Genomic DNA, 24,985 nt, shown 5'->3' on the forward strand with positions numbered 1-24,985 from the left:
AATCTGGCTCTCTACCTGGTGGTTTAGGTCGTCCCCTGATTCGTCCTCCTGGCTGAGACTGCTGGACTTCATGCCGCTCTGCTCCTGATCCTCACCTTCTACAAACTCATCCAGAGTGACGAGTGCTTGTGGTGCCATTTCATCCTCAGCCTCATCTGCCCCCACCTCGTCCAGAGTCACCAGCTCCTGAGAGTCCACCTCCACCCTTCCTCTGGTCTCCCCCCTCTCCTCCCTCTCACTGGTCCCCCTCGTTCTGGGCATTTTGGTGAGCTGCTTCTGTTTTGCCGCAGCCTGGCGTTTCCTCAACTCTTCCTCCTCCGCTGTGTCGTCGGGGTAATCCTCCTCCTCATCACTGACTTTCTCAAGGTTGACCAGAGGACTTTGTATCTCTGGTGATTTATCTCTTTTAAGTGTGACGGTCACACTCTGGGATCTGATAGGTGATAAGGACGTCTGTTCTGTCTTACCTGAAGCAGAACCTACTGCAGGAGAGGAATCATCATGTCCCTCGTCTCTCTGAGGTAGACTTTCCTCTAGCTGTTCAGAAGCTTCTGGAACCATGCTAAAGCCTGGCTGTTTGTCTTCCTCTGCCTCAGTGTGTTCCTTTCTGTCTCTGTCAGACACCTCAGTGGTTGCCTGCTCTTCTAGAACCTGTTCATCTTCCAGACAGTCTAGGACCTGAAACATGGTTTCCTCCTCCACTTCCTCTGCCAGAGGTGGGCTCTTCTGCTCTTCATCGTTGTTTTTAGAAACGTTTCCTCTCATTCCACTCTCTGTCTGTCCCAGGAGGGGCTGACTGTCAGTGAACTCGTCCTCTACAGAATCCAGAATCTGATATGTTGCCTCTTCTTCGTCTGCCACTCCTTCAACCTTTGTGTTGGCAGTTTTAGTTGTTTGTGTCTGTTTCTTTGGCCTTCCCCTCCTCCCTTTTCCTCTCGTAGCTGGTGGATCTTCCTGAACACACTCTACAGAGTCCAGGATCTCAAAGGTGGCAGCCTCAGCATCTGTCTTTGACGGTAAAGGAGCTGGCCTCTTTTCTTTGCTTCGAGACTCCCTTGCGGGAGTTTGCCTCCGTCTTGTTGGTGTCCCCTCCTTTTTTACATCTTCAGATGTTCTACCTTGTCTTCCTCTTGTTGATCGAGTTGTCATGGTCGGCTCGTTAACTGTCTCTACAGAGTCCAAAACCTTGAAAGTGACTTCTTCGGGTTTCCCAGACTCCTTCTTTCCTCTGGTGCTTCTTCTTCTACCGGACCTTTCTCTGGCTGCAGCGTCCTCTTCGACAGAATCTACGGATTCAAACACCAGTTTCTCCTGGGCAGGTGTGGTAGCTTCAGTTTGGTTTTGTTTCTCATCACTTTGTGGTGCCTTGCTTGTAGGATCACTTCTCCTTGAAGGCCTATCGTCTCTTTTAGCCATGGCGTCCCTTCTCCTGGATCTCAGTCTCTTTTCATTCTCTAACTCTGAAGCCGTTGGCTGATCTTCCACAGAATCGATTACCTCATATGTGTTGTCCTCTGTCGGTTTAGGTTTGAAACCATCATCAGTTTCGTTCTGATCATCGATGGAGTCCAGTATCTCGAAGGCTTGTTCTGTAATGTCGCTATCAGGGTCTTTCAGGTCGTCTTTACTGCCACCTTCTTGGAGAAGCTGGTCCTGGCCAGTTTCTGTATCTTTGACTTCCCTTCCTTTTGGTTTCTTAACCTTCCCCTCAAGCTCTTCGGCAGAATTTGTCTCTCCTTCTGCAGATTTATCCTCAGATTTCCCCGTTTTTGGATCAGCATCGTCCTCGGACAGCTGCTTCAAAGACAAACTGCCTTCTTGATCCCCTCTGACACTATCCACCACTTCCATTTCAACAAACTTCTCAGGGTTAACTTCGAGGCCTGCGCCAGGTCCAGGGCCTCCATCTTCTTTTTGATCCTCAGATAAATCCAGGGTTGTGTCCTCCTCTGTTTTTTTGTCATCCTCTTCTTCTTTCTTCTGTTTTTTGCTTGTCCCCACCTTTACGTCCATCTCCACAGCCTGAGTTTGGTTCAGACCTGATCCTTGTCTCTGCTGAGGAGGATGCATCTCTCTTCTTGCTTCCATCTTTGTCTCTGACTCAACAGTTTCTGAAGCAGAGCTCTCTGCTGACACTCTGAGGTCAGACAGTGATACTGCACCCTCAGAGAGACGCTCTGCTGCAGCCTGGGCAGATGCTGCAGATTTTATGTTTGCTCTTTCACTTGAAGGTGAACCAGTAGAGGTGGAGCCTGATACTTTTACTCCATGTTTAGTGCCGCTCTTACCTGGGGAGGAAGGAGCTTCAGGTGACTTGAGAGGAGAAGAGGAGGAAGCCTGAGAGGCACTCGTAGAGGATGAAGGAATGGTCATGGATGTGGTGGGTTTGGATGAGCTGGATCGGGAGGATCTCGAATCTTTAGATGATCTAGATGAGCTCTTGTATTCTTTTGTCTTCTTTGATCTTTCTCTCTCTCTTTGTCTTGACGAGGAGGAGCGATGAGGCTCTGGGCTTCTCTCAGTGTCATCATAAACTTCATCAACGGTGACAAAGTCTTCTTCGTTGAACAGGTAGGCTTCAGAGGGGATGATGTGGTCTGTGAAATCATCCCCAGGCTGGACAAAGAAAGGAGAAAACAGGATAAAGCTTGTGTAATTGCACTCAGGATGTCCTCATCAGCATTATTTGATAACTTTTTTTGTATTTCCTATCTGCATCCCAACAGATATTGATCTCCATTCCTGGAAACAGCCAGATTATTTTGTCACACAAGTGTCTAAAAGCTTCATACAAGGAGAAGCGGCTGTGAGTGGTATCTAAAGCCAGGCCTCACCGTCCTGTCTGGGCTCAGAGAAAGACTTTTTTCAACGACTCTTTGTTGGCCGACCGTCACTTTGATGGACTTCAGTGAGGTCCTGTCCATCTCAGGGTTGCTTTCGCTGAGTGTGTTGTCTTCAAGGTTCAGCGTCACGTCGGCAGAGTCTTGTAGGCGCTGTCTGAGGCTCTCCAAGCTTAAACGCAGGTATTAAGAAGACAAATTATTCCTGATGTCCCATACATACGACTCCAACCCTGGCTACAAACATCATCATCATCATCCCTTCAAAAAAGAAAAATATACTCACGTCTCAAAATGTTGAACTTTACTCCTGGAGAGAGAAAGTTGCTCATCAGTTAAAGTTTAGGGAAAAACAAAGAAAACACATCAGATTTCATAAAAACTGACGGGATCTGCAACCAATCAAACCCTGTTCCTATTACCAAGCTGGGTCCTCTGTGAAAGAGTTTGGAGACAGGTCGTTGTACTTTTCCACCACTTGGGCAACACCACTGGAGTCGGACATCTCAATGCAAATCTGGATCAGTCAGAGATGGAGTTGGGTGTGAGAAAAAGGAAGAGAGATAAAGACACATTTTAAAACACCCCAGTTTTTCCATTTATTTTTTTGACATGAATGATTTCATGTCAGAGTACAACAAGACATCAAACTGCATAAAGGACTCAGTATCACAAAAATATTTAGATGTCTTTGTCCCAAAGGATGTGTAACTGCATTAACAGTTGTAACTGGTTAGTTGTCTCTTCCACTTTTTTCATGATCAATTTAAGATTAAAAAAAAAGAAAGTAAAACATTTTTGGAACAAGGTTACTCATCAAACATGTCTCAATTCAGGAATTTAAACCTTGATGTGGGATGAGTAATTTGCAGTTAAGACTGTGAATGATCAAAAAGAGAACAGTCTTTACCCTGTTGGCGAGTGGGAGGAAGTTGACAAAGGTTGTAATGGACGCCACCATTTCTATGACCAAGGTGATGACATCCAGAGACACCTCAGAGACGCCCACACACAGCAAACGCTCCTCCAGAGGAGACGAGTCAAGAGTTCCCTGAGGAACATGAAAGTGGTTTAGGCCCAGAGAAGCACAGACAGCTGCTTTAAGGGCAATCAGAGACGAACCAAAGTGATTCACGACTTACTGCATTGGTCAACTTCATCAGGCTTTTGTACATCTCCTCCTATGAAGAGATTCATTGTTAGATGATGAACAAAGACGCATTAAAACAGATGTCAGGAAGTCAAGTTCCTATAATTATTGTCCGTACCTCACTGGATTCAGGATACATGTTCTGCGTAACGACGTGGACGCTAATTGCATGTTCTTTCAGTGAACTGTGTTTATCGATGTGAGCTTTGAGAAATTCGCAGCAAGTTGTCCAATCGGCAAAGAACACAAAAGCCTGGAGGTGGAGATGAGAGACAGCATGATGTAAAAACAGAAAAGCTGGGTTTTAATGTCATTCGCGCTCTCACGGTCTACTCGTGTCGTCTTCGTACCCTCCTCTGCAAAGGAAGGACCGTCACGTTGTAGAACAGGGAGTGAAGGTTCTGTTTGGGGAGAAACGGCCACACCAGCCGCGCCACGTCCTCATGCTTGTAGTCTCCTTCTGGCAAACCGGTGAGCATGATGGTGGGGCAGATTGAACCATGAGGACTGGCCATCTAGGTTCACAAAGTCAGAAAACCAGAGTTCATTTCTGACTGCGTTCAAAATCTGTTTCCACGTTTGAAAATTTTACGTGTCTGCTAGCCTGAGAGCCTTCCAAGATCTCAGGTGAAGTTAGGGTCAGAATCCAGCTCACCTCAATGTCGTACATGTCCTTGACCGTCACATACTCTAAGAGGAAAAAGTGGAAACACACACAATGAGCCACATAACTGAAAAGGTTTACAGCTGGACATTTCAGGATGAGAAATGACAAAACTGTCTCTAACCTGGGATGATGAACCAAGGAGAAATGGTGGGGAAGACGAAAGGACTATTTCTCAAACTGAGCCAAAAAGGTGACGTGCTGCCGTGTGGGATGCCACCTTTTCCTGTCGGGAGAGTCGCTCCTTCAATCACGTCATCACTGTCCAGATAAGGGTCCTTTGGGATTTTGGGTGCTGCAAAGTTGAAGGTATGATGGCAAGGTAAGAATATGATCTAAGTATTATTTGTTGTTAGACGATTATTTGAAAAACAGGGCTCGCCTCAGACCAGGGGTGGCATTAACCAATTATTCTCTTTGACAGAATTTTTTGAGCAATGATGGAAAAATCTGAAGGTTGCCCGCCATTTCGTAGATTAGGAAGCCGAGAGTGATCCAGTCCATCACTTTCATTGACAGACAACCATTCATTTATTACATACAGCACCTGCAGTCGACCCCCTGTCCAGTTGGTGGCGAGCGTGCAGAATTAACTAAGTGTTGTGTTGTCATGTTGTTGGTGATGGTGTGCTTAAGATCGATGGAGTTTCCTTCAAAATGACAGACAAGTAGAATATCTAGCCCAATGTCTGTCCCAGACATAGAGCTTGTTGGATGAGTTAAAAGCAGCCTGTGACTGATGAAGAGCTTCACTTTTTGATAATAGAGACACTAAAAAACATGTCATGAGCCGAATAAAGAGATTTTGAAAGTATTGTTTATGCAGAGCAAAAACTAGTGGTCAAAGGATGAACCCCTGAGGAACTCCTGTGCTGACCAGTTTTTGCTTGAACGTTAGAAATTCAGTAGTTGCTTGATCTAAATCAACACTCATTGCTCAGCTGTTACAAATTCTTGATCCTGATAGTTTTAATTTATTTGAAGATGATTAGACCCCACATTAGTGGTTGATGCCTGACAAGTCGTCAACAATGAAAAGATAAGGAGAGGAGTAAAACAGCTCTGGTAGTAACTGTGGAATGTGAGAGCTGTTTTGTTCTTTAGCTGTATGAATAAACTCATTTTCAATCATAAAATCCTCCAAATACCAACGTTTTCACAATATATAGTGAGCATAGAGGTGAAACAAGGCCCCACTCACTTAACAACTGAAACACGTACCTGGAGAGGCACAGTAGCTGTTTGGTATTTTTAGCCTCTGGATTCTGTGGTCAGGAGGATTTTTCAGAAGACTGTACCAAACGCCGAGCCAATCAGCATCTTGGGATGTCTTGAACTCGATAAACACCTGAAACACACACACGCTCAAACATGAGCTGCACACATAACAGGGGTGTTTCTAACCTCCACTCAGTGTAACTGTATGTGTATATCTACCTTGTTGAGGAGGGGCAAGATGTTCTCGATGGAGTCCTGTCTTTTCAGAACCTCTCTGAGTTCCTTGAATTCACTTTCTGAGATGTTTCTGATGAAGATCACTCGGTCTCTATCAATGGCCAAAGACTGAAGCCAGGACAGGAAGTTGAAAGTGAAAAAAAGGAAAGAGATGTCGTAGTAATTAACAATGGCATAGTGTTCATTTAATAGTATGTTCAGATTTTCAACACTTTAAGTGTCTTCTGAGGGATTGATGCTGCAGCTGAAGATGCAACCCTGTGATCATTGTGGCAACTGTTTTGGATTATATAAAGTATGTGTTTGTTTTTTTGTCTTTGTCATCTTTCATGGTTTAGAGTTGAACAAACAATGTGAGATGTCTTTCTATACATATCCTCCAGCATGTCTCCAAACCTGGATAAATCCAGTCTCACTACGCCCCAAATTTAACCTTTAAACTATTTGTAGCTTTTCACATTCATCATACTTTAAATTCACAAAGTTAAGACTGAGTGTTTTCGAAAATTTAGGGTTGAGAGCTTAGTTTCATTCTAACTCAAGGGTCTGCATCTGTGGCTCTGGAGCCTTGTGTTGCTTTTTGACTCCTCTGCAGTGGCTCCTTGTAGATTGAAAATGTATTTTTCTTACAGAGGCCATTAAAGATTAATTAAATCTTCATCCCAGCTGTCAATAAAGCCTGCCACCGCTCTACTTCACCTCCTACAACATCAACAATCCACCAACTTTCCATGCACCTGTGGATAACCTTAAGTTTTACAGCCAGGGAAGATAAGTACATCTGCAAACAAACAAATCTGGAAGAAAGTAGAGATTTTAATTCGATGTGGATGGATTCATTTAACTGACAACTTTATAAAAATGTTTGATATTTAGCATAGCAAAGGACAAAAAAATGGTTGAGCGAAATGATAAATACATTTTATCAAATTCAAGTATTATTTCAAAGAAATCAGAATTGTTTGCAAACCTACAAATGCTGTTCTTTACTTAAGATTTTTAAATTTCAAAATTTTGTTTGACATTTTAACATACATTTTCAAAATTAATAAAGAAATGGCAAATTTTGGAATTTTTAAATTTTGTGCTATTTTTTACCTTGAATTTTTTGGGGGGACTTTTGAGATTTATGCAAACTTTTTGAAACTACAATTTTTTTTGCAGTTATTGCTAATTTTTGAAATGTCGTTATTCTTCATTATTGCGATTCTTAAATTTTTGCATTTTTTTATATACTTTTCAACTTATGGGATTTATTTTTTATAAAAAAGGCAAATTTTGAAATTTTGTGAATCCTTTTTTGAAATTTGGACAGTTCAAGTTTTGCAAATTTTTGAAATTGCATTTTTATATTGAAATTTCAAAACTTTTTGAAATTTAGGCAAATATATGTTAAAAAATTACATTATTTGTTCAATTTCAAAAACTACACAATAATTTCTCATTTCAACCAATATCCACTAGATTTTAACTACATGCAGAATTTTGTACACTTTGAAATCTTTGGAGGAAGTGTGTATTTGTGTGTGTGTGTGTGTGTGTGTGTGTGTGTGTGTGTTTTACTTACATAGTTTGTTACCTGCATTAGGGTTCTATAAAGCCAGAACTAAAACCGAAAGAGAGGAAACAGTCATTAGATCATTGTGGCCAGATAAAATACCGCGGTCACTCCAGATGTTGATCGACATTAAAAAAAAGACCCCTGGTACAATGACCGAAAGAGGTCAGCATGTTTCAGTACACAGGAAAGAATCCAGAGTACTCCAAGTTACTAAAGAGAATGATTCTCTAAGCAATAGAAAAACAGTTGAAAGCTTACAGGTCTCAATGAAATGCGATCGCTTAATGCAAAGACAGAAAGCTCAGTGCCGTTCAACATCAACGGCTTTCTTCTGGAAGCTCTCGTTGTGTAAATCACATCCCTTGTTGACTGCATCTGGACAAAAGCCTGAGAGAACAGAGGCATATCACCACTTTGAAGAACTATTTCAGAGATTTAAAGCAAGTCAAGTAAAAACAGAAAAGAGTTATGTACTGAGCAGGCCTGAGGAAAAATGTAGAGGTTGTGGCCTTTGTTCTGATATCCAAACGGAGTGAGCAGGTCGACCATGTCATCTTCAGTTGGGCAGCAAGTGCCCTGTGGCCAGGTGATGAGCATCTGTTTGTTCCCAAAATAACAGAAAGGAAAGAAGTAATGAGCTGATTTAAGAACCCTGACATGAAACTCAGCGTGTGTCAGTGCAAACTTACTTTAGGAGAATTTGGAGCCCTACACTTGAAGGACCCTGGAAAGCAGAAGAAAAGAGACAGGTGAGAGCAAAAATGGGATGTGAAATTACTGCGACACCTTTCTGCAAACCAAAAGAATCTACTTTCTGAATTTCTCACCTATTTTATTCTTCAGGGATTTCTCAAACTTCCCAAACTGCTCACCAGGAGTCAGACAGGAATCCTCGATTGGATCTGGATCATTTTTTGGTGCCGATTCAGTCACAGGACCTTCAGAGAATCAGATTTTTTAACTTTTTGAACAGCAAGGTCATCTTACTACAAAAAAGATGCAATCCAGTTTTCTGTAAATGATATTATCTTTTAAATTTGGATCTAAATAATGAGAGAACCAACCCAGCATTTTCAGCCTGAAAACCTCACTGCGAGGCACGGGGCTCAGCTGACGGTACCACCCTTCAAACTGCTCAGCATCTACAACAGCCTTGAACTCTATAAAAAGCTGAAAAAAGGGGAAAAGGAACATATAGCTTGAGGGTGAGCTTGACAGGAAGTTGTCTGCAAAGATTTCCTTAAGGATGAGTTTGTACCTTGTTGAGGAGGGGCATGAAGTTGGTGACCAGAGCAAACTTTTTCAGAGCTTCTCTTAGCTCCTTTGTCTCACTCTGTGAAATGTTTGTGAGGAGGACGGTTCTCTCTGCTTCATCATGGGAGGACTGCACCAACAACAGAAAGGTTGACATGAGGACAGGGACTTATAGCTGCTTTAATCCTTTAGTTAAAGGCTCTGTGAAGACTTTCTGTTTCATGCTGATTGCAGTGACAGCTGTGCTCCAGCATCAGAAACAACTCATCTCATGATGAATCTAAACATCATCAAACTGAAACAGACATCGCAATGTAAAAGAATGCAATTTTAAAATCGCATAAGCTGCGATGAGGTAGGAGAGGTAGAGCTAGATGTCATCTGCATAGAAGTGAAAACTGATGTGGAATTTATGAGGAAGTAGACAAATTAAGAAAAATGCAGGCCCTGAGACAGAACCCTGAGGAACACCGGTTGAGGCTGGGGGGATTCAAAAAGTGGAGCTTTGAAGTTGGATGAACTGAGTGTGGCCTGGGATATTCGTTATTATGATTCATGGAGCTCCTACATCAGTATTTTTGCTTGTTAAGATGTTATTCTCATCAAACACTGCAATGCTACTCATATCTTTTAATTCTTTTTGCCTAAAAGTTTTATATCTGCACTAAACTATAGTAAACAATTCATTGCAAACTTCTGATCAGCTGATGAACAGACTACATGACTTTAATTGTTGTTTCAAATAATCTGCCACTCTTTTTTTGTCTCACTCCTATTTCTTCTTTGTACTTTGAAACTCTTCTTAAAGGATAAGTTTGGTTTATACAGCTTTTACATTGTTTATAGAATGAAGTAGAACAAAATACTCACCCAGAAGGCCCCTCAAAGAAAGGAGAAAGTGGAGTCAGCTCTCCAGAGACTACTACGTATGTGCGGAGGAGCAAACGTAAACAAAGTCTTAGTCAGTTCAGAGGTCAGTACAGCCACACAGTGCTGTCTGGAGTGACACAGACTGCAGCAGAGGACTAACCAGGAGCGGACCATGATGGAATATTGGTGAAAAACATGAGTTTTTGGACGATTGATGCAGTTTTAGGAGCGGCGCTGTCTGTGCCCCGATGGATCCAATTATACGGACGTCCGCTGCACGATTTTGGATCTAAATATCTCCCAAAGCACTGCTTGGATCAGGAAAACCTTCTGGGTGAGTATTTTGTTCTACTTTATTCTATAAACTATGTAAAAGCTGTATAAACCGAACTTATCCTTTAAGAGCTCTCTTAAGATCCAACAGGGCAAAATTGTTGCAAATTTTCAATTAATGAAATTATTACATTATTACAATTATTACAATATAATTTTGATCTGGTGTGTATATAAAAGTGAGACTATTTTGAGTGCTCACAGGGCCTTTAAAACATCAAACAGTTATTACTTACACACTTCAGCCGCCTCTTCAGAAATCTGTACAACTTTGGCTGAAACAGAAACATCAGAGGAGCAGAGTTAAAGAAGGAAATGCAAAAAACTTGAAACCTGGATGATAACAACCAGGTCAGAGTGATTTGATGCTCACCGCATTCATTTCATAAGGGACCATTACTGCTTCAATAAAGAGCGGATTCTCTTGGAAGTAAATGCCGTTTCTCTCACACTCTCTTACTATTTTACACACACTCGTCCCAGACGGCATCATGGCAAAAGCCTGAAAGGAAACCAGTGGAGTCAAGAACTTTGACTTGAACTTTTTTCTAAGATCCAAAAAACACACATGCATAAACTTGAGTTTCCTGCACCTACCATGCATGTCTGAGGAATGACAAAGAGTGTGTCTGCTTTATTTTCGAACCCAAAGGGAGTGAGAAGCTCGGCAACATCATCCTCTGCGTAGAGACCTTCGTGATATGGCGGCAGTCCAGTTATGAGCAGCAGACGCAGCTTGGACTGAAGGATGAGAGGGAAAATGAAGGAAATGCTCATGTTTTCTGGTAAAACAACCATCTCCTGCCTTGGTGAAACTTCAGTTTATGCTGCGACACTGTGTGAACTCTGAAATTGCTTTTAGAAACCTACTGCTGATGAGAGGTACGAAGAAGGCCGGCAAACTGGAAGAGAACAGAAATTATGAAGCTATAAAGTCAAGAAAAAGCACAAATTATATTTGTAAACATCAAAAGCCAATCTTCACATGACTTACATATGCTTTGTGGAAAGAGAAGCGTCTCCAACATCTCTCCAACGGTTGGACGAATGACTGCAGAGGACGACTCTCTGTTGGCTGCAGGCTTCTTCTGTTTGCTCGCTGCCGCTGGAGCCGCCGCTGGAGCCGCCGGAGCCGCCGCCGGAGCCGCTGCTTTAGCTTCAACTCCTCGCTCCTCGAGCTCCATGGGTCCCTCTGGGTCTTCAGCTTTGTCAAGTTTGGCTTCATCTTTAGACCCAATGGTGAGTACGTTTTCATCCAAAGATCCATGACCCTCGGTTTCAGTTTGTTTGAGCTGGAAACTTTCTCCATGTGGCTGCAGAAGTTGACAGACTTCCGTTTGGGGTTCCTGCAAAGTTAAGATGCTTCCCACTTTGGGAGCCAAGACCTGGCCTTGAAGCAGTCCACAGGGGGTCTCGTTTGTGGTCTCGTTGTCTTCCACAGCAGTTTCTTTAAGATTGCTCTCAGATATCGGTAGTGTTTCTTTGTACGCACTGCTCTCGGGCTGATTTTCTGACACTTCGGTCACCTCTTTTTCAGTCGCTCCATGTAACAGACCTTCTGCTGCATGTTTTGTGTCTGTAGTCTCTGATTGGTCAGGATTAGTTTCAGGCTGATTTCCTGATTCTTCAGGTGCCTCTTTAACTGTTGCTCCATGTGACAGAGCTTCTGTTGAGGGTTTTGTGTCTGTGGTTTCAGATTGGTCAGGGTTAGATTCAGGCTGATTTTCTGACACTCCAGTCAACTCTGCTTCTGTTGCTCCATGATGTGACAGTGCTTCTGTTAAGAGTTTTGTGTCTGTGGTTTCGGATTGGTCAGGTTTAGATTCAGGCTGATTTTGTGACACTCCAGTCACCTCTGTTTCTGTTATGATGTTAACGTCATGATGTGACGGAGCTTCTGGTGAAGGCTTTGTGTCTGTGCTTTCAGACTGGTCAGGTTCAGATCCAGTCTGACCGTCTGACACTTCAGTTTTCTGTGAAGTTGTTGCTGTTTCTTCTTTGGAAGGACAGCTCTTAGCTGAGACTGTTCCAGGAGTTTTGGAAGCATCTTCAGCTGATGCTGCACCTGCTGGAAGATATAAACAGGACATTTTAAGATTTTCTCTTTAACCCCCTTCAATTTTTACATATAACTCTCAGTGTGTGAAATACTTGTTATACATTTTATCTGTAAGGGCCCTTCCAAACACTTAAGCTCACCTTTCAGGGCAGAGTTAAAAGTGAAGAACAGTGAATTAATAAATCAATCATTTTATAGGATAAGCGGTGAAAACTACAGCTGGTAGGGCTGCTGAAGGACAGGAGTGACATTCTGGTGATGATGAGGGTGGCAGAGTTCTAAACCAGTTTAAGTTTATGCATGGACTTGTGAGGGAGAGCAAAGAGGAGAAGAATAGAGTCAGAGTTAGGGTTAGGGTCAAGCAATATTATCAATATATATTATCAAATTCAAGTATTCTAACACATTTTTTTTTTGTTGAAAATTTATACATGATATTTTTTACAAAAATTTGAAATTTAAGAAAAAGACTCTTTCAAAATGTTGTGCAATTTTTGCAAAGTTCTGACATCTCAAAACTTTTTACATTTTTTTAATTTTTGCAACTTTTTAATTTTTTTTTATTTTTGCAATATTTTAAATTTGGAATTTTTTAAATTTCACAGTTTCTTGAAATTTTGGAAAATTTGAAATTTATTAAAAAAAAAAAAAAACAAGATGTCACATGTACAATTTCATAAATTTTAAAATAACCTCTGGTTTTGATAATTATTTACTCGTTTACTTTATTTTTTACAGGCGTAGCCATTTTTTTACTTTTACTTATATTTCAAAGGTGAGCTGAGGAAAAGTGGCTCTTATGAAAAAAAGGGTTGCAAGGTTGGGTTAGAAAGACTAAAGGCATTTAACCACTACAATGTGGGTTTGTTGTACTTTAGTACTAAAGATGCTCACTTAGTCGCCCCAGTCTGATGACCTCTCGTTTCAGCTGCACATTATGACAAGGAGTTGGAAACCGCAGATCGTGCCAACTTTTAAATGCGCAGGCATCTGGGATGGATTCAAACTCTATAAAAAGCTGTAAAAAGAGTAAAAACAAGCACAGGTAAGATACAGGAGGTCATTTTCCTCAAAAAACTCAAGCAGTGGCACTGTGAGGAGTGAGTTTGTACCTTGTTGAGGAGGGGCATGAAGTTTGTGACCGGCGCAAACTCTTTCAGAGCTTCTCTCAGCTCTTTCGTCTCACTCCGTGAAATGTTTCTGATGAAGATGGTTTTCTGTGCATCAGCTGCTGTTGATTGCTGCAACGACAGGAAGTGAAAATGTTAGAGGATATAAACTGGAAACCCAAAGATAAATGTTGACTCAGTTACAAGTGTGTGTGTGTGTGTGTGTGTGTGTGTGTGTGTGTGTGTGTGTGTGTGTGTGTGTGTGTGTGTGTGTGTGTGTGTGTGTGTTACTTACTTGCTTTGACACCCTCTTCACAAATTTGTAAAACTCAGCCTAGAACAGAAATCATGGAAGAGTTAGTGAAGAAGAGTGCAGGGCGAGCCCTTGATTTTGTTTCCTTTAAGGTCCGGATTCAGAATTAAACTGTTTTGAGTTGAAAAGTAAAAAGAACTTGTTCATGTTCTCACCGGTGTCAGCACATGGCGACTGCTTATGACTTCAACAATGAGTCTTATCCCTCTGAAGTAAACGCCGTTCATGTAAGACTCTTTCAGCAGGTATAACACACTTCCCACAGATGGCATCCAGGCAATGGCCTGAAGAGAAAACAGAAAAGGTTTAGTCTTCACTTCCTGACCCAGAATCACTCCATGTTGAAAGTTAGAAGCACTCTCACTGTGGCAGATCTGTCCAAAAAGACCAGCAGCTCCGACTGACAGATTGATTAACTCTTTCTTCCCATGATTTCTGTAACAAATCGGCTCAAACCTCCTTGTTCTAACTCTGCTTCTGACCAAGGAACATGTTCTCCATTAGGGGGCACTATGTCAGGGTGATATTGTTTTTTTTCCTAGCAGGATCGGGATCTGGATTTTATAAAGATTGTTTTTCATATTATTGAGGAAAGAAATGGGGGAGAAATGGGGTGGTAGTAGGGAAAGAAGAAAGGAAGAAGGAGGAAAGTAGGGAATTATGAAAGAAGGAAGGAAGGAGAAAGGATAGTGGAAAGAAACCAAGGTAGGGAAAAAGTAAAGAAGGAAGAAATGGTAAAGTGAGGGAAATAAGAAGTGAGGGGGGATGAAGGGAGGAGGCAATGGGAAAAATGGGAGGGAAGGAAGTAGAGAGTGGATTGGGAAAAAAAATGGCATGGAATAGGAAGGAAGTAGAGAGTGGATTGGGGAAAGAAATGGAGTGGAATAGGAAGGAAGTAGGAGAAGAAGAAAGTGAGGGAGGAAGTTACTGACAAGGAAGTAAGAAAGGAAAGGAAGAGGATTTGGGGAGAAATGTGAAAGAAGAAAGAAATAGGGAATAGGGAAGGAGGAAGGAGAAAGAAGGAAATGGAGTAGGAGGGAAGGAGGGAACTGGGAAAATGGTAAATGAAGTAAGGAAGGAAGGAAGGAAGGAATGGGGTGGGGGGAACGTGATATTTTTCATCCTGCTCCCTGACCTTTTCTTTCCTGCTAAGTTTCCTCACTTTGATCTGGTCTTGCGTCCTCTGATGTGATTTCTAAACTCTCATATTTCCTTTTCCTGATATATCCATTCATTTAGACATCAGCTGGAAGAGTTGTTGGGTTTTCTGCTAAATGTACAGAGCTTTACACCTCAAATACGGCAGATACATCTGCAGTGCAACTCTGTTCCATTGCGTGTTAACTAGAGATGGAACAGTTTATGAAAAAAATACATTGTGTCCATTTTCTACAGACCAGCAGCCCATGGACAGTCCAGATGGAGTTTGGAGAGACCCTACAGACAGGCTGGGCCTTCATTTTAGCTAGGGATGCACGATATTATTGGCACAATATCGGTATCGGCTGATAAAGGCTTAAAAAACATGTTTATAGGTATCGGCAGATATGAAAATTTCTGCCGATATGCACAGCCGATAAGCTGCTATTCAGTTAGGATTATTATTATTTTCCATCTGAAAAATAAGCTCCTTAAATAAAATGTAGCACTTCATTTATTTGCACTGCAGAGCTCTGTGTCTGTCACCAGGTTGTTACAGCAGCTCTGAAATAATCAATGCAACTTGGTTATGTTTAAAAATGCATTGTACATTTAAAGTTCATGTGATCTAAAGAAATTATTTTTCTGTTTTTCAATACTGAATGTCTTGAGTTTGAAAAAAATAATACATTTCTTATTTATGCTAAAATCAAATGTTTTTGTCTTGTTTTATGTGTGTTTCTCAAACAAATAAGACCGTCACAATTAGAGTAACATATAAATTCCAGTACAGGATAGACTTAGCTTTCTTTACAATGAAAAAAAAACCAAACAAACTTGTGAGTATTGCTATCGGCCAAAAGGGGTTTTGATATATCGGCATATCGGATATCGGCAAAATGCATCCCTAATTCTGATACCTACCAAGCGCGACTGAGGGATGATGTAGATTGAGTTTTTATCCTGGAGCCCAAAAGGAAAGAGCACGTTGCAGATGTCCCCTTCTGTGTAGAAACCTTCGTAGTACAGTGGGAGTCCACTTATGAGCACTTGTCTGTAACCTTTAGGAAGTCGCTACAAAAACAAAGAGAGAAACATCTGAGAACCCTCTCAAACAAACCTGAATCCAAGGTGTGTAGAAATTTCTCTTTGTCTTTCTGAGGGCACAGTCACACTGGTCATTTAAACCATGCACATTTGCATGAGCCGTGTAAAAAAATGACATGATTTCAAGATATTTTAGGAGCCTACCTTTGGTTGGAAGTTGGCAAATGGCCAGCAATCTGAGAGAGAGGAAAAAAGGATGAAGTTTCAAATTCACAACAATGAAGAATTTACACTTGAATATTAAAAAGTCTTCTTTTGAATGACGTACATATGCACTGTGGGGTCAAGTGCTTCTCCAACATCTCTCCCACGGTCAGGCGAGTGACTACAGAGGACGACTGTTGAGAGGTCGTTGGTTTCAGCGCGCTCGCTGCTGCAGCTTTGGAGGCGTCTTTGGTTGATGTTGATTCCACAGCAGCTTCACTTGTGCTTTCTGCAGCTGGCTGTGCAGTTTCTGTCCCGGCCTCTTGTCCTTGTGCTGTTGACTGTAGCTCCGACAGGGGGCCTTGCTGGACCACAGGGGTTTGTATCTGCTCAGTCTCATTTAAACTCACTGGTAGTTGGCTTTTGCTGGGGTTCTCAGTACAAATTCCAGCTGGCTCTGCTGCTTTAACCTCTGTTACTTCAAGCTCCATTGGTTCATCTGCATCGGCTGTGTCAGACTCTTTAAGTTCGGAAGTTTCCACATCGCACTGAAGATCTGGAGACAATACTTCAGTCTCTGTTTCTCTGACATCAACAGTTTCTTCGACTGGCAGCATGTCTACAGGAATCCTGAGTTCCTGTTTGATTAATTCTGTTTCTGCTGTGACCACTGCACCTTTTACTTGCTCTGAAGCTTCAGATTTGTCCATGAGCCCAACCACGGATTCCTGGACAGCGGTTTGTTTGGAGTCTTCAGCATCAGGCTGACTTTCAGGAGACTTGCAATCAGAGGATGTGTTTTGCTTGACCTGTACTTCCCTCTCTGAAGCCAGTGTTTCAGGTTTGATTATCTCTTGGGTTGAGACTCTCTTTGCAACTGGAACCAAAACGTTGCCTATAGCAGCAGCTGTCACACCTGTAGGCCTGCTGACCAAAGGAGCTGAGGAGGCAGGTTTTCTGTAAAACAAATATCACATTGATAGAAGCATAAGTCGGAGAAACGGGGCGTCAAACCTTTTTAGGACAGATGTCTTACTTCAGAAGCGGTGTCTTCTGCTCCTTAGAAACAGCCTCCTGTAAACAAACATCTACTGTTAGATCAAGGCTGCAAGAATACAACAAGTGTTTACAAGGGACAGAGGATGAGAAACAAAAGATCTCATTACCTTATCTCCAACAACCGTGATCTCTGTTCCGTTCACATCCAAGCTCTTTACAGTCTTCAACTTCTTAGCGTCTTCTACTTTCTCAAAAATGACGACAGCCTGTGAGAAACACATCACTTTTTTAAACCTATACCCAATTTGGTATTGTGTTTGTGACTAAATCATCAAAGGTGAGTAGATATACCTCTAATCTGGCCCGAAACAAAACCACAGATTTAGTTTTGCCAAAGCACTCCACTGCAGAGACCACCTCACTGTGCGAGAGAGAACTACAAACCCCATGAAGCTTCACCATGGTTGGAGGGGAAGCTTTTCCAGACTGGGAAAAGAGAAAGAACAAACGATTACTCTCAGACTGAACAGTCTGTTGCTCAAAAGTTCTCATTCTTTCTTTTCAGCTACCTCTGCTGTATCTGTCTGCGCCTCTGATGATCCTTGAAGCTTGGGCTGAGCCTGGTTTAGTTTTGAACTCTCTGCATTTGGAGGTCTTGGAGGTGCGTTTGTGTCCTTTACGTCTGTTTCTTTGGGCTTGTCCATTAGAGGTCTCTGTGGAGTCAGGACTGTTTCTGCTTGTGAAACCAAAACTGTTTTTCCATTCAATGGGTCTTTTTCTGATCCACTTACTATCTGTTCTCTTACTGGATCATCTTCTACAGTTCCTTTCAGTACAACTGCAGATCCTTGGTCAGACTGTTCAGGTAGTTCTTCGGTGTCAGGAGCTTCAGATTTGAAAGGGAGAGCAGCAGACTCCTCAACTTTTTCATCTGTTTCGGCTGAAGCTTCAGGTTTCTGCACGGCCAACACCTTTTCCTCGATTCCAGGGTCTTTCATTTGGTTAGTATCCTCCATGTTTTCTGGGTCAACAACTTTGACTGGAGCAGCAGTACTGGCAGCATCAGTTTCCAATGGTACCGGTTTTTCATCCAGCTTTTCTTTTGGAGCTGTGGCCAAGGCTTTCTTTACAACTTTCTCCTTTGAAGCTGTGCACTTTTTGGAAATCTTCTTGGTTGAGATACTCTTGGCCTTGGACACCAGGACCTTTGCTTTGCTGACACCACTCGCTCCTTTTGCTCCTTTCACTCTGGCCAAGTCTTTGGCTGGAAGTCTCTGATTGACTTTTGAGCTTCTTACGGTTCCAAGAAGTGGAGGTATGCCAGGTGTAGGAAGTAGAACTTTTCTGGTGGTGGTGGTCTGAGCAGAGGATGTGGCATGCTTTCTGTACATAAACAAGTGTTGGATGAGTCAACATGGGGGGTTGATCATAAAGCTGTCCTTCAACAGTTAAGTTTAGGCCTCGGTGATATGGCCTGGAAACAAAATCTTAGATCTTTTCACATAAAAATTTGATTTACGATTTGTGACGATTTTTCTCCTTACCTTTTAAAGAAAACAATGAATACAAATGACAGGTAGAACTCAAAACCAGTTTTGTTTTAAATTGATCAAAAACTTAATAAAGCAACCTCTGATTCACTCTTGGAATTGAAATTTAAGCTCTTCTTCTGTTTCAACAACTTCACTTTGTAGTTTTAAAGGACACAGACTTGTTTGCATTCACATTGAATGCTGCACCATTTTATACATTTTGAATTAAAAAACACAGCTAAAAAAGCTTGTACAGTGCTGTTTCAGTGCACTACAGCACTGTTCAGTTATATTCTACTTTAAATGATTTTTCAAAAACACTTTGTTTTAGTCTAGTTTCATTTTTATCAAAGCTGTAGCCAAATCCTGTCATTTTAATACAAACAAATAAGAAAAATAGATGCTATTTATTCTGGTGTGGGCTCAGAAAATTCATGCCCCCCCTGCATAAGTCAGTGGTCGGGGCACCCCAGTCTAAAAAGTCTGGACCCGCCCCTGCTTGTCAGCGTATCTTGTTGCAGGTTTGTTATGTTGCTCTGCTCATCAGCGGATGGGTTTATGCTAACGGAGGGTTCAGTTGGTGGAATAGAGGAAGTTACAGAAAAAGATGAGACTCAGCTTTCCCCAGGTAAAAGTCAAACACCTTCTCAGTCATGTCTGACCAAGCAACACGCTGCCTCGTCTCCCTCCCAGCAGTCTATTTTCACAGATCATGATCCAGACATATCACCAAAAAAAGGGTGTTTTCTTCAGCAGAGTGGGGATGTTCTGAGAAAAACTGATGTATGTTTCTTCATTATCTCAATCTAAAAATGATCAGAGTATTATCTTTGAAGAGCAGCAGATTTTTACGTGTGTCAATTACATCATTAATAATCTGTAGCTCAATCTAAAAGGGTCCCAGCTTTGTGATTCTTTCATTTAAAGATTGTAATCAAACTCCTGAAAAGTGACAGGTAGAAAACAGAGGATTGAAGGAGAGGGGTTTGGACGTTTACTGATCAGAGGTCTAGTTTATATTTAACTCTTTGGGCTGTTGATACAGACCATAAGGAACATGTGTCTGTCAGGGTGCTGAGTGTCAAAGACACACAAGCGTATTTTTATGACACTCAGGCTTCTGCTGACATAATACGCTGCACAGGCTGAGTCGGTGCTTACTTACTCACTTTTGATACAGAAGGTGTGCGAAAGAGAGGGAGAAGAATAAGAGATTTCCCTTTTTTTTAAATCACAAAAAAAATCCCCCCAAAAAACATCAAATTATTCGATTTATCGCCCAGGCCTAGTTAAGTTATGGAAAGAAAAGTATTCTGCATGCTAGAAACAAGTCTTACTTTACAAGAGTCTTTGTCTGCTTCTCAGTCACAGCCCTCTGTGAACAAAAAGACGAGTTTTAAACGGATTAAACGGATTCTGTTTGGTTTACCACACTCTAGCAGACAGAGAGACTGGAGAAGATCAGGTTTAAGTACCTTTCCTTGGACTACAAAGATGGTTGTTCCTTTCGCTCTGAAAGACCCTGCAAGCCTCAGGTTCTCAGCAGGTCTGGTTTTCTCAAACTGCACCTGTGCCTACATGAACACAGAAAGATAAACAACTTAGGAAGTAAGTTCACTGTTAAGCCAAAGGAATAATGAAATTAAAACAATGTATTATCTGAGACCTGGCATGAACTCTTCTTTACTCACCCTCTGTGTCTCCCGATGAATTTTAATGCTCACTGTTTTTCCAAATTGCCCCACAGCAGCGCCCAAATCGTTGCATGAAATACTGTCACAAACGTGGCTTAGTTCCACCTTGAATCAAAGTGGGAAAACAAGACAGAACAAAATAAAAACACGTAAGAAAGATGAAAAAGTTCAGTTCATTTAGCAAATTCTCAAGTTTGATTCTTGCAAGAGTGAAACGCAAATGTGGATCTGAGAGGATACACTCAAGCATTCCCCAACCATGGGGTTTCTACAGTCTTTTTTGTATTGGACCCCGAGTCAGACCCCGACGGTTCTGCAGCTCAGGAGGAAGAAAATCCACCTGGACACAGATCATCTCAGGACGCTTCAGTGTGGTGAGTCAAAGCGGTACTGTAACATGTATAGTTTATACGTGGAAATATAGGCAGACTTCACCAATAAACTATTTCTATAACAGGGCTCCGTCCTGCTCCTTCACTTTTCTCTGTCTGTTTTATCCATCATGCTGAAAGGGTAGACTAAAGATCGCCTCTACCGTCAGTTCCTCACTTTGTTAGCACTCAGTCAAGTTAGCCAGAGCCAGTAAGGAGCTTTATTTATACTCGTCTCTTGGTGGGTGTATCCCTCGGTGGCGGTTGTGTGACTAACTGACATCACAGAGGAGGAGCTGCTTTATCAGATTACTCCAATAAAAAGAAAGGATCCTCGTGTTGTCACGAAGGTCGAAATCTCGCAGCCAAATGTCAATGACTTATTTTCAGAGGCATCAAATCTCGTTCTAGGATATCAGAAAAAATACAATATCTCATTTTTTGAAAATTCAGGGGGTGAAAGGTCTTGTTTTCAAATTCATTTTTTATATGTAAGTATTAAATCACGGATCAGCATGATATGTCCCCTTTAAGACTAGATATTATTTGAAAATCTTTTTACACATTTGTGGATCAGTTTAGGTATTTGTGGAAGCATTTACACACATATATAAAACTTTGCTACAAAAGCTCCATAGAAAACACCTCTTTTTAAAATCTTAATGTTGCACAACAATAGTTAGCTTTGTGAAACAACTTACCTCATTCAGCTTTGATTTGGAGGGAAGCTTCCCTGAGCTCTTCACCTTTGTAGTAGAGGAGGAAAGGGAGGAGGAAGAGGAGGAGGCAGAAGACAGTTTCTTCCGTTTTGCCGAGGGCAGAGGTGAGGGGGATGAGGTCGTCATCTTGGCAAGCTCGGCTAATAAGGCAGGAGCCAGAGTTTTCACCACGGCCTCCAGGTCAGACATGTGAGACAGCGACTGAACAGCTGGTGAGAAAACACAATAATTATGTTCAGTTATGAGATAAGCCTTTATATCTAACACATTTTTGGTCTAACTTTCTCCAACCTGATGTTTCCATTAGTTTTTTAGCCAGACTCTCTGCACTGTTTGAGCCCTTTCGTTGAGGGGATGAGCCCTCTCTGGACGAGCGCCTTTCCTGGCTCCTTCTCTGAGGCGATCTGCTGTTGTCACTCCTCTTTGATGGTGGCCATCTATTGCCAGACCTTCTCAGCGGTGACTGCCTATCATCTCCCATCCTTGGCGGTGACCATGTCTCAGTAGTCCTCCTTGGCGGTGACCATGTCTCGGTAGTCCTCCTTGGTGGTGACCATGTCTCGGTTGTTCTCCTTAGTGGTGACTGCCTATCATCTCCCCTCCTTGGCGGTGACCATGTCTCAGTAGTCCTCCTGGGCGGTGACCATGTCTCAGTAGTCCTCCTAAGTGGTGACCGCCTATTATCGACCCTCCTTGGAGGTGACCGTGACCCAGTAGTCTTCCTCGGTGGCGACCACCTGTTGTCGACCTTCCTTGGTGGCGACAATGACTCATTACTCCTTCTGACGGGTGATCGTCTGTCACGAGTCCTCCTTGGAGAGGAGTGTCTGTCGTCCTTCCTTTTTGGTGACGTTCGCCTCTCAGGGCTCTGTGAGCGATGGCTTCCTGGGATCTCATACCTTGAGAAGCAAGGCAGAGAACTTAAAACCACTTAAAAAGACAACTGATGATAAAATGATAGAGAGAAAGTCTGAATTATTCAAAGTGTGACTGAAAAGACTGCACCACAGACCTGCGACTGTATCTGTAACTCTGAGGAGATCGTGATCGACTTCTTTGTTTGTCCTTTCTACCTGTCGACCCAGTTCGGTGATGTGGACTGAGGGATTTTGATTTGGAACGATTTCCACGTCTAGGTTTCTTGGCAGATGTTGAAGTTGAGGGCTTGGCATCTTTACCTGCAGCCCTGGAGGAAGAAAAACAACAGGGAGGTGAACGGTGTATGAATTCAGTTTGGTGCCTCTGTGTGTACATCACTTAAGGAAGTTACCTTGGCTCAAGAACAATCTCACCGCCCCACTTCGGGTACCTGTGGGAAAACAAGAGCAATGTGTAAAGACATAGTCAAAGGATTCTTTGTTCCTGCAGAACAGAAATTTGAGGTATAATGTTATTTCCATCAAGAGTGTACTAAAGAGACAATAATTAGCAAAAGTCTCTCAAATAGGGAAAAACACTGACTGTTTTCTGAGACGTGTGCAGCTCTCCAGGTGAAGGCTGCTGTTCTGGTGGGAGATCCAATCCTAGCAGTCAGAAATGAAGGAAAACAACATTTAGCCAGGCTTCTTCACCACTAAAAATTAGATCAGATTAGATTCTAAACTGCATTTTTTGAGTTTGACAGAACATCATTTATTCAAGATCAAAATAGTTAAAAAAAAAAAAAAAAAAAGTCCAATGCATCATCCAACGTTGTACTTGTGGTTGATGGTGTAGGGTCTCTTACGTCCAAGTGTCCAAGTCCATTTTCTTGCTGTTATAAGCCAGGATGTCTTGTCATGTTGGAAAGTGCAAGTTTATGTTTTTCATCTGCAGTCTTTGAATCATCCATCGTCAAAAAAGGTGGAAAAAAAACCTTGATCCAGTTAATTCATGAGCTAAAACATCTGACGTATAACAATGTCTTATATACCTCAGAGCTCAGATACAATCCATGAAGTTGTATCAAAACACTGACAAAAATAATTCATGCTCTCAGTTTTTACTGAGAGCAGAGGGTACTCCATAACTTGGGCACCTCTTGGTTTGAAATATCTGACTTAAGTTAAGGCGCCATCTTTCAGTTATGACAGAAAACACAGGAGTCCAAGCATTAATAGCAAAAAGTCTATCTTGTCCTTTGGTTTGAGAATGAATCAAAGTGTCCAAAAGTTCAGAGAAGATGGACCAAGAAAAATCCAAATGGGCTGAGAAATTCAGAGTTGAAACACAAAAATGTACCGCCCCAAAAAAGATATTCTGTAAGGTTCCAGAGGAAAAGTCTTTGCAGCTTGTTTCCTTGATTGCGTACAGTGGTTTCTGGAGGCTTGGCAGCTTTTCAACAATAGCCAGTGTTACAAAAAGTAACACCTATTGTTTGACATGAAAAACGCACCGCTGGCAAATACAACAATCCAAAAGAGAAATAACATACTCACAAATGACTTTGACATTTTAATACCAAGGATTTCACTACAAGCAGTTGGTAGTAGAGGTGTGAAAAAATATCAATATGGCAATATATCGCAACACCTTGACCTGTGATAGAATATCTATGTTTAAACTCTTTATATTAATATTTTTGTTAAAATAACAATTCATATTTTTTGTGAGCTGGAAATACAATATGTCTTCTGCACCTCCACTGTGTTAGATGGTGCTTAAGAGCTACTCTGCTGTATGCTGCCCATTAACTGTATAATAAATATAATCTCAAAGTATATTCAAAATATTTTATTCCTAAACTTGATGATGTGGGTTTTGATGCCGTAAACATAGATGTTTTCTCTCTATTCTTGGGTTAGTAGTTAGTTTAAAATCACTTCAAGTTTATTTCTTACAGTGTAGTAGATAGGGATGGGTACCGAATTAGGTACTTTTATAGGCACCAACCATCTGTCCAAAGTACCGAGTACTAATTCATGTAAAATCAAAAGGTACTATGTTTAGGTACCTAAATGCATCCTTGCGACTATGAGAGAGTGGAAGGGTAGGCGATTTTCCATGCTGGGAATGAACACAGCACTGCAACGTTACATACTGAAGAATAAGCTAAATTGAAAAGAATTAAACAAATTGATATTTTTTACCACATAAACACACAAAAGTACCGAAAGTTGGTACCGATACTGATTGCCAGGTACCAGAAATCTGTACCGTATCGTTTTTAAACGTGAAAGGTACCCATCCCTAGTAATAGACTGATAAAATATTAATCATAGTCAGGTTTTGTGCAATGTTAGATTTTTTTATGAGTAACAAAGGTTACGCCAGGTGACATTTATAAGTTTCGCCAAGTGACCACGTCTTTCACCAATAATCTTTTAGCAACATCAGTTTAATGCCACAGTAGTTTAAGTGACAAACTTGATGCACTTTATGTTTTCTAGTTAAGTGTTTATATGAAACACTGCATTTGTTTTAATTCAAACACAATAAAATTGAAAAGTTGTTTACAATCAAATAATTAACTTTGTAAAACATCGCCATATATCACAGTATTGTGGTATCATTGTATCGTGACCCAATCATCCTGATTCGTACTGTATTGTTAGGTTCTTGCCAATACTTGCCCCTAGTTTGTAGTGAATCAAACTACTCATAAATTAGACACAGTAAGCTTGACTCAAATATAAAAACATGTATCCGGCTGTTGGTGACATCTTGAAAACAGTTTCTTACAAAATATTTAG

At 41.5% G+C, this 24,985-nt stretch overlaps 1 protein-coding gene across 3 annotated transcripts in view; it reads right to left on the reverse strand.

The window, feature by feature from the left end:
* LOC141784590 (uncharacterized) overlaps nt 1-24,985 on the reverse strand; it is a 34,507-nt gene that overhangs the window by 2,501 nt on the left and 7,021 nt on the right. For 2 of the 3 annotated variants that reach the window (XM_074662469.1, XM_074662468.1), the window contains exons 3-45: nt 22,776-22,837; nt 22,585-22,623; nt 22,327-22,500; nt 21,606-22,213; nt 21,297-21,523; nt 20,222-20,329; nt 20,006-20,104; nt 19,868-19,905; nt 17,568-18,381; nt 17,350-17,484; nt 17,166-17,264; nt 17,036-17,073; nt 16,124-16,956; nt 16,000-16,031; nt 15,673-15,822; nt 13,764-13,892; nt 13,591-13,629; nt 13,299-13,427; nt 13,081-13,204; nt 11,122-12,195; nt 10,998-11,029; nt 10,725-10,868; nt 10,501-10,629; nt 10,364-10,402; nt 8,929-9,054; nt 8,735-8,840; nt 8,498-8,608; nt 8,360-8,394; nt 8,145-8,267; nt 7,929-8,057; nt 7,677-7,715; nt 6,092-6,217; nt 5,876-6,002; nt 4,779-4,949; nt 4,646-4,680; nt 4,341-4,505; nt 4,109-4,243; nt 3,983-4,021; nt 3,751-3,891; nt 3,263-3,357; nt 3,127-3,150; nt 2,835-3,012; nt 16-2,616 (exon numbers count right to left, since the gene is read on the reverse strand). In XM_074662469.1, the coding sequence (XP_074518570.1) occupies nt 16-2,616; nt 2,835-3,012; nt 3,127-3,150; nt 3,263-3,357; nt 3,751-3,891; nt 3,983-4,021; nt 4,109-4,243; nt 4,341-4,505; nt 4,646-4,680; nt 4,779-4,949; nt 5,876-6,002; nt 6,092-6,217; nt 7,677-7,715; nt 7,929-8,057; nt 8,145-8,267; nt 8,360-8,394; nt 8,498-8,608; nt 8,735-8,840; nt 8,929-9,054; nt 10,364-10,402; nt 10,501-10,629; nt 10,725-10,868; nt 10,998-11,029; nt 11,122-12,195; nt 13,081-13,204; nt 13,299-13,427; nt 13,591-13,629; nt 13,764-13,892; nt 15,673-15,822; nt 16,000-16,031; nt 16,124-16,956; nt 17,036-17,073; nt 17,166-17,264; nt 17,350-17,484; nt 17,568-18,381; nt 19,868-19,905; nt 20,006-20,104; nt 20,222-20,329; nt 21,297-21,523; nt 21,606-22,213; nt 22,327-22,500; nt 22,585-22,623; nt 22,776-22,837 (9,801 nt within the window). The remainder of the gene's footprint in view (nt 1-15; nt 2,617-2,834; nt 3,013-3,126; nt 3,151-3,262; nt 3,358-3,750; nt 3,892-3,982; nt 4,022-4,108; nt 4,244-4,340; nt 4,506-4,645; nt 4,681-4,778; nt 4,950-5,875; nt 6,003-6,091; nt 6,218-7,676; nt 7,716-7,928; nt 8,058-8,144; nt 8,268-8,359; nt 8,395-8,497; nt 8,609-8,734; nt 8,841-8,928; nt 9,055-10,363; nt 10,403-10,500; nt 10,630-10,724; nt 10,869-10,997; nt 11,030-11,121; nt 12,196-13,080; nt 13,205-13,298; nt 13,428-13,590; nt 13,630-13,763; nt 13,893-15,672; nt 15,823-15,999; nt 16,032-16,123; nt 16,957-17,035; nt 17,074-17,165; nt 17,265-17,349; nt 17,485-17,567; nt 18,382-19,867; nt 19,906-20,005; nt 20,105-20,221; nt 20,330-21,296; nt 21,524-21,605; nt 22,214-22,326; nt 22,501-22,584; nt 22,624-22,775; nt 22,838-24,985) is intronic. The other variant, XM_074662470.1, reaches the window with a different exon arrangement.

This window comes from Halichoeres trimaculatus, unplaced genomic scaffold (assembly GCF_033239565.1).
Source record: "Halichoeres trimaculatus isolate MK-OKI-2021-1 unplaced genomic scaffold, fHalTri1.1 fHalTri1_scaffold_22, whole genome shotgun sequence".
In the NCBI taxonomy this organism is placed as follows: domain Eukaryota; kingdom Metazoa; phylum Chordata; class Actinopteri; order Labriformes; family Labridae; genus Halichoeres; species Halichoeres trimaculatus.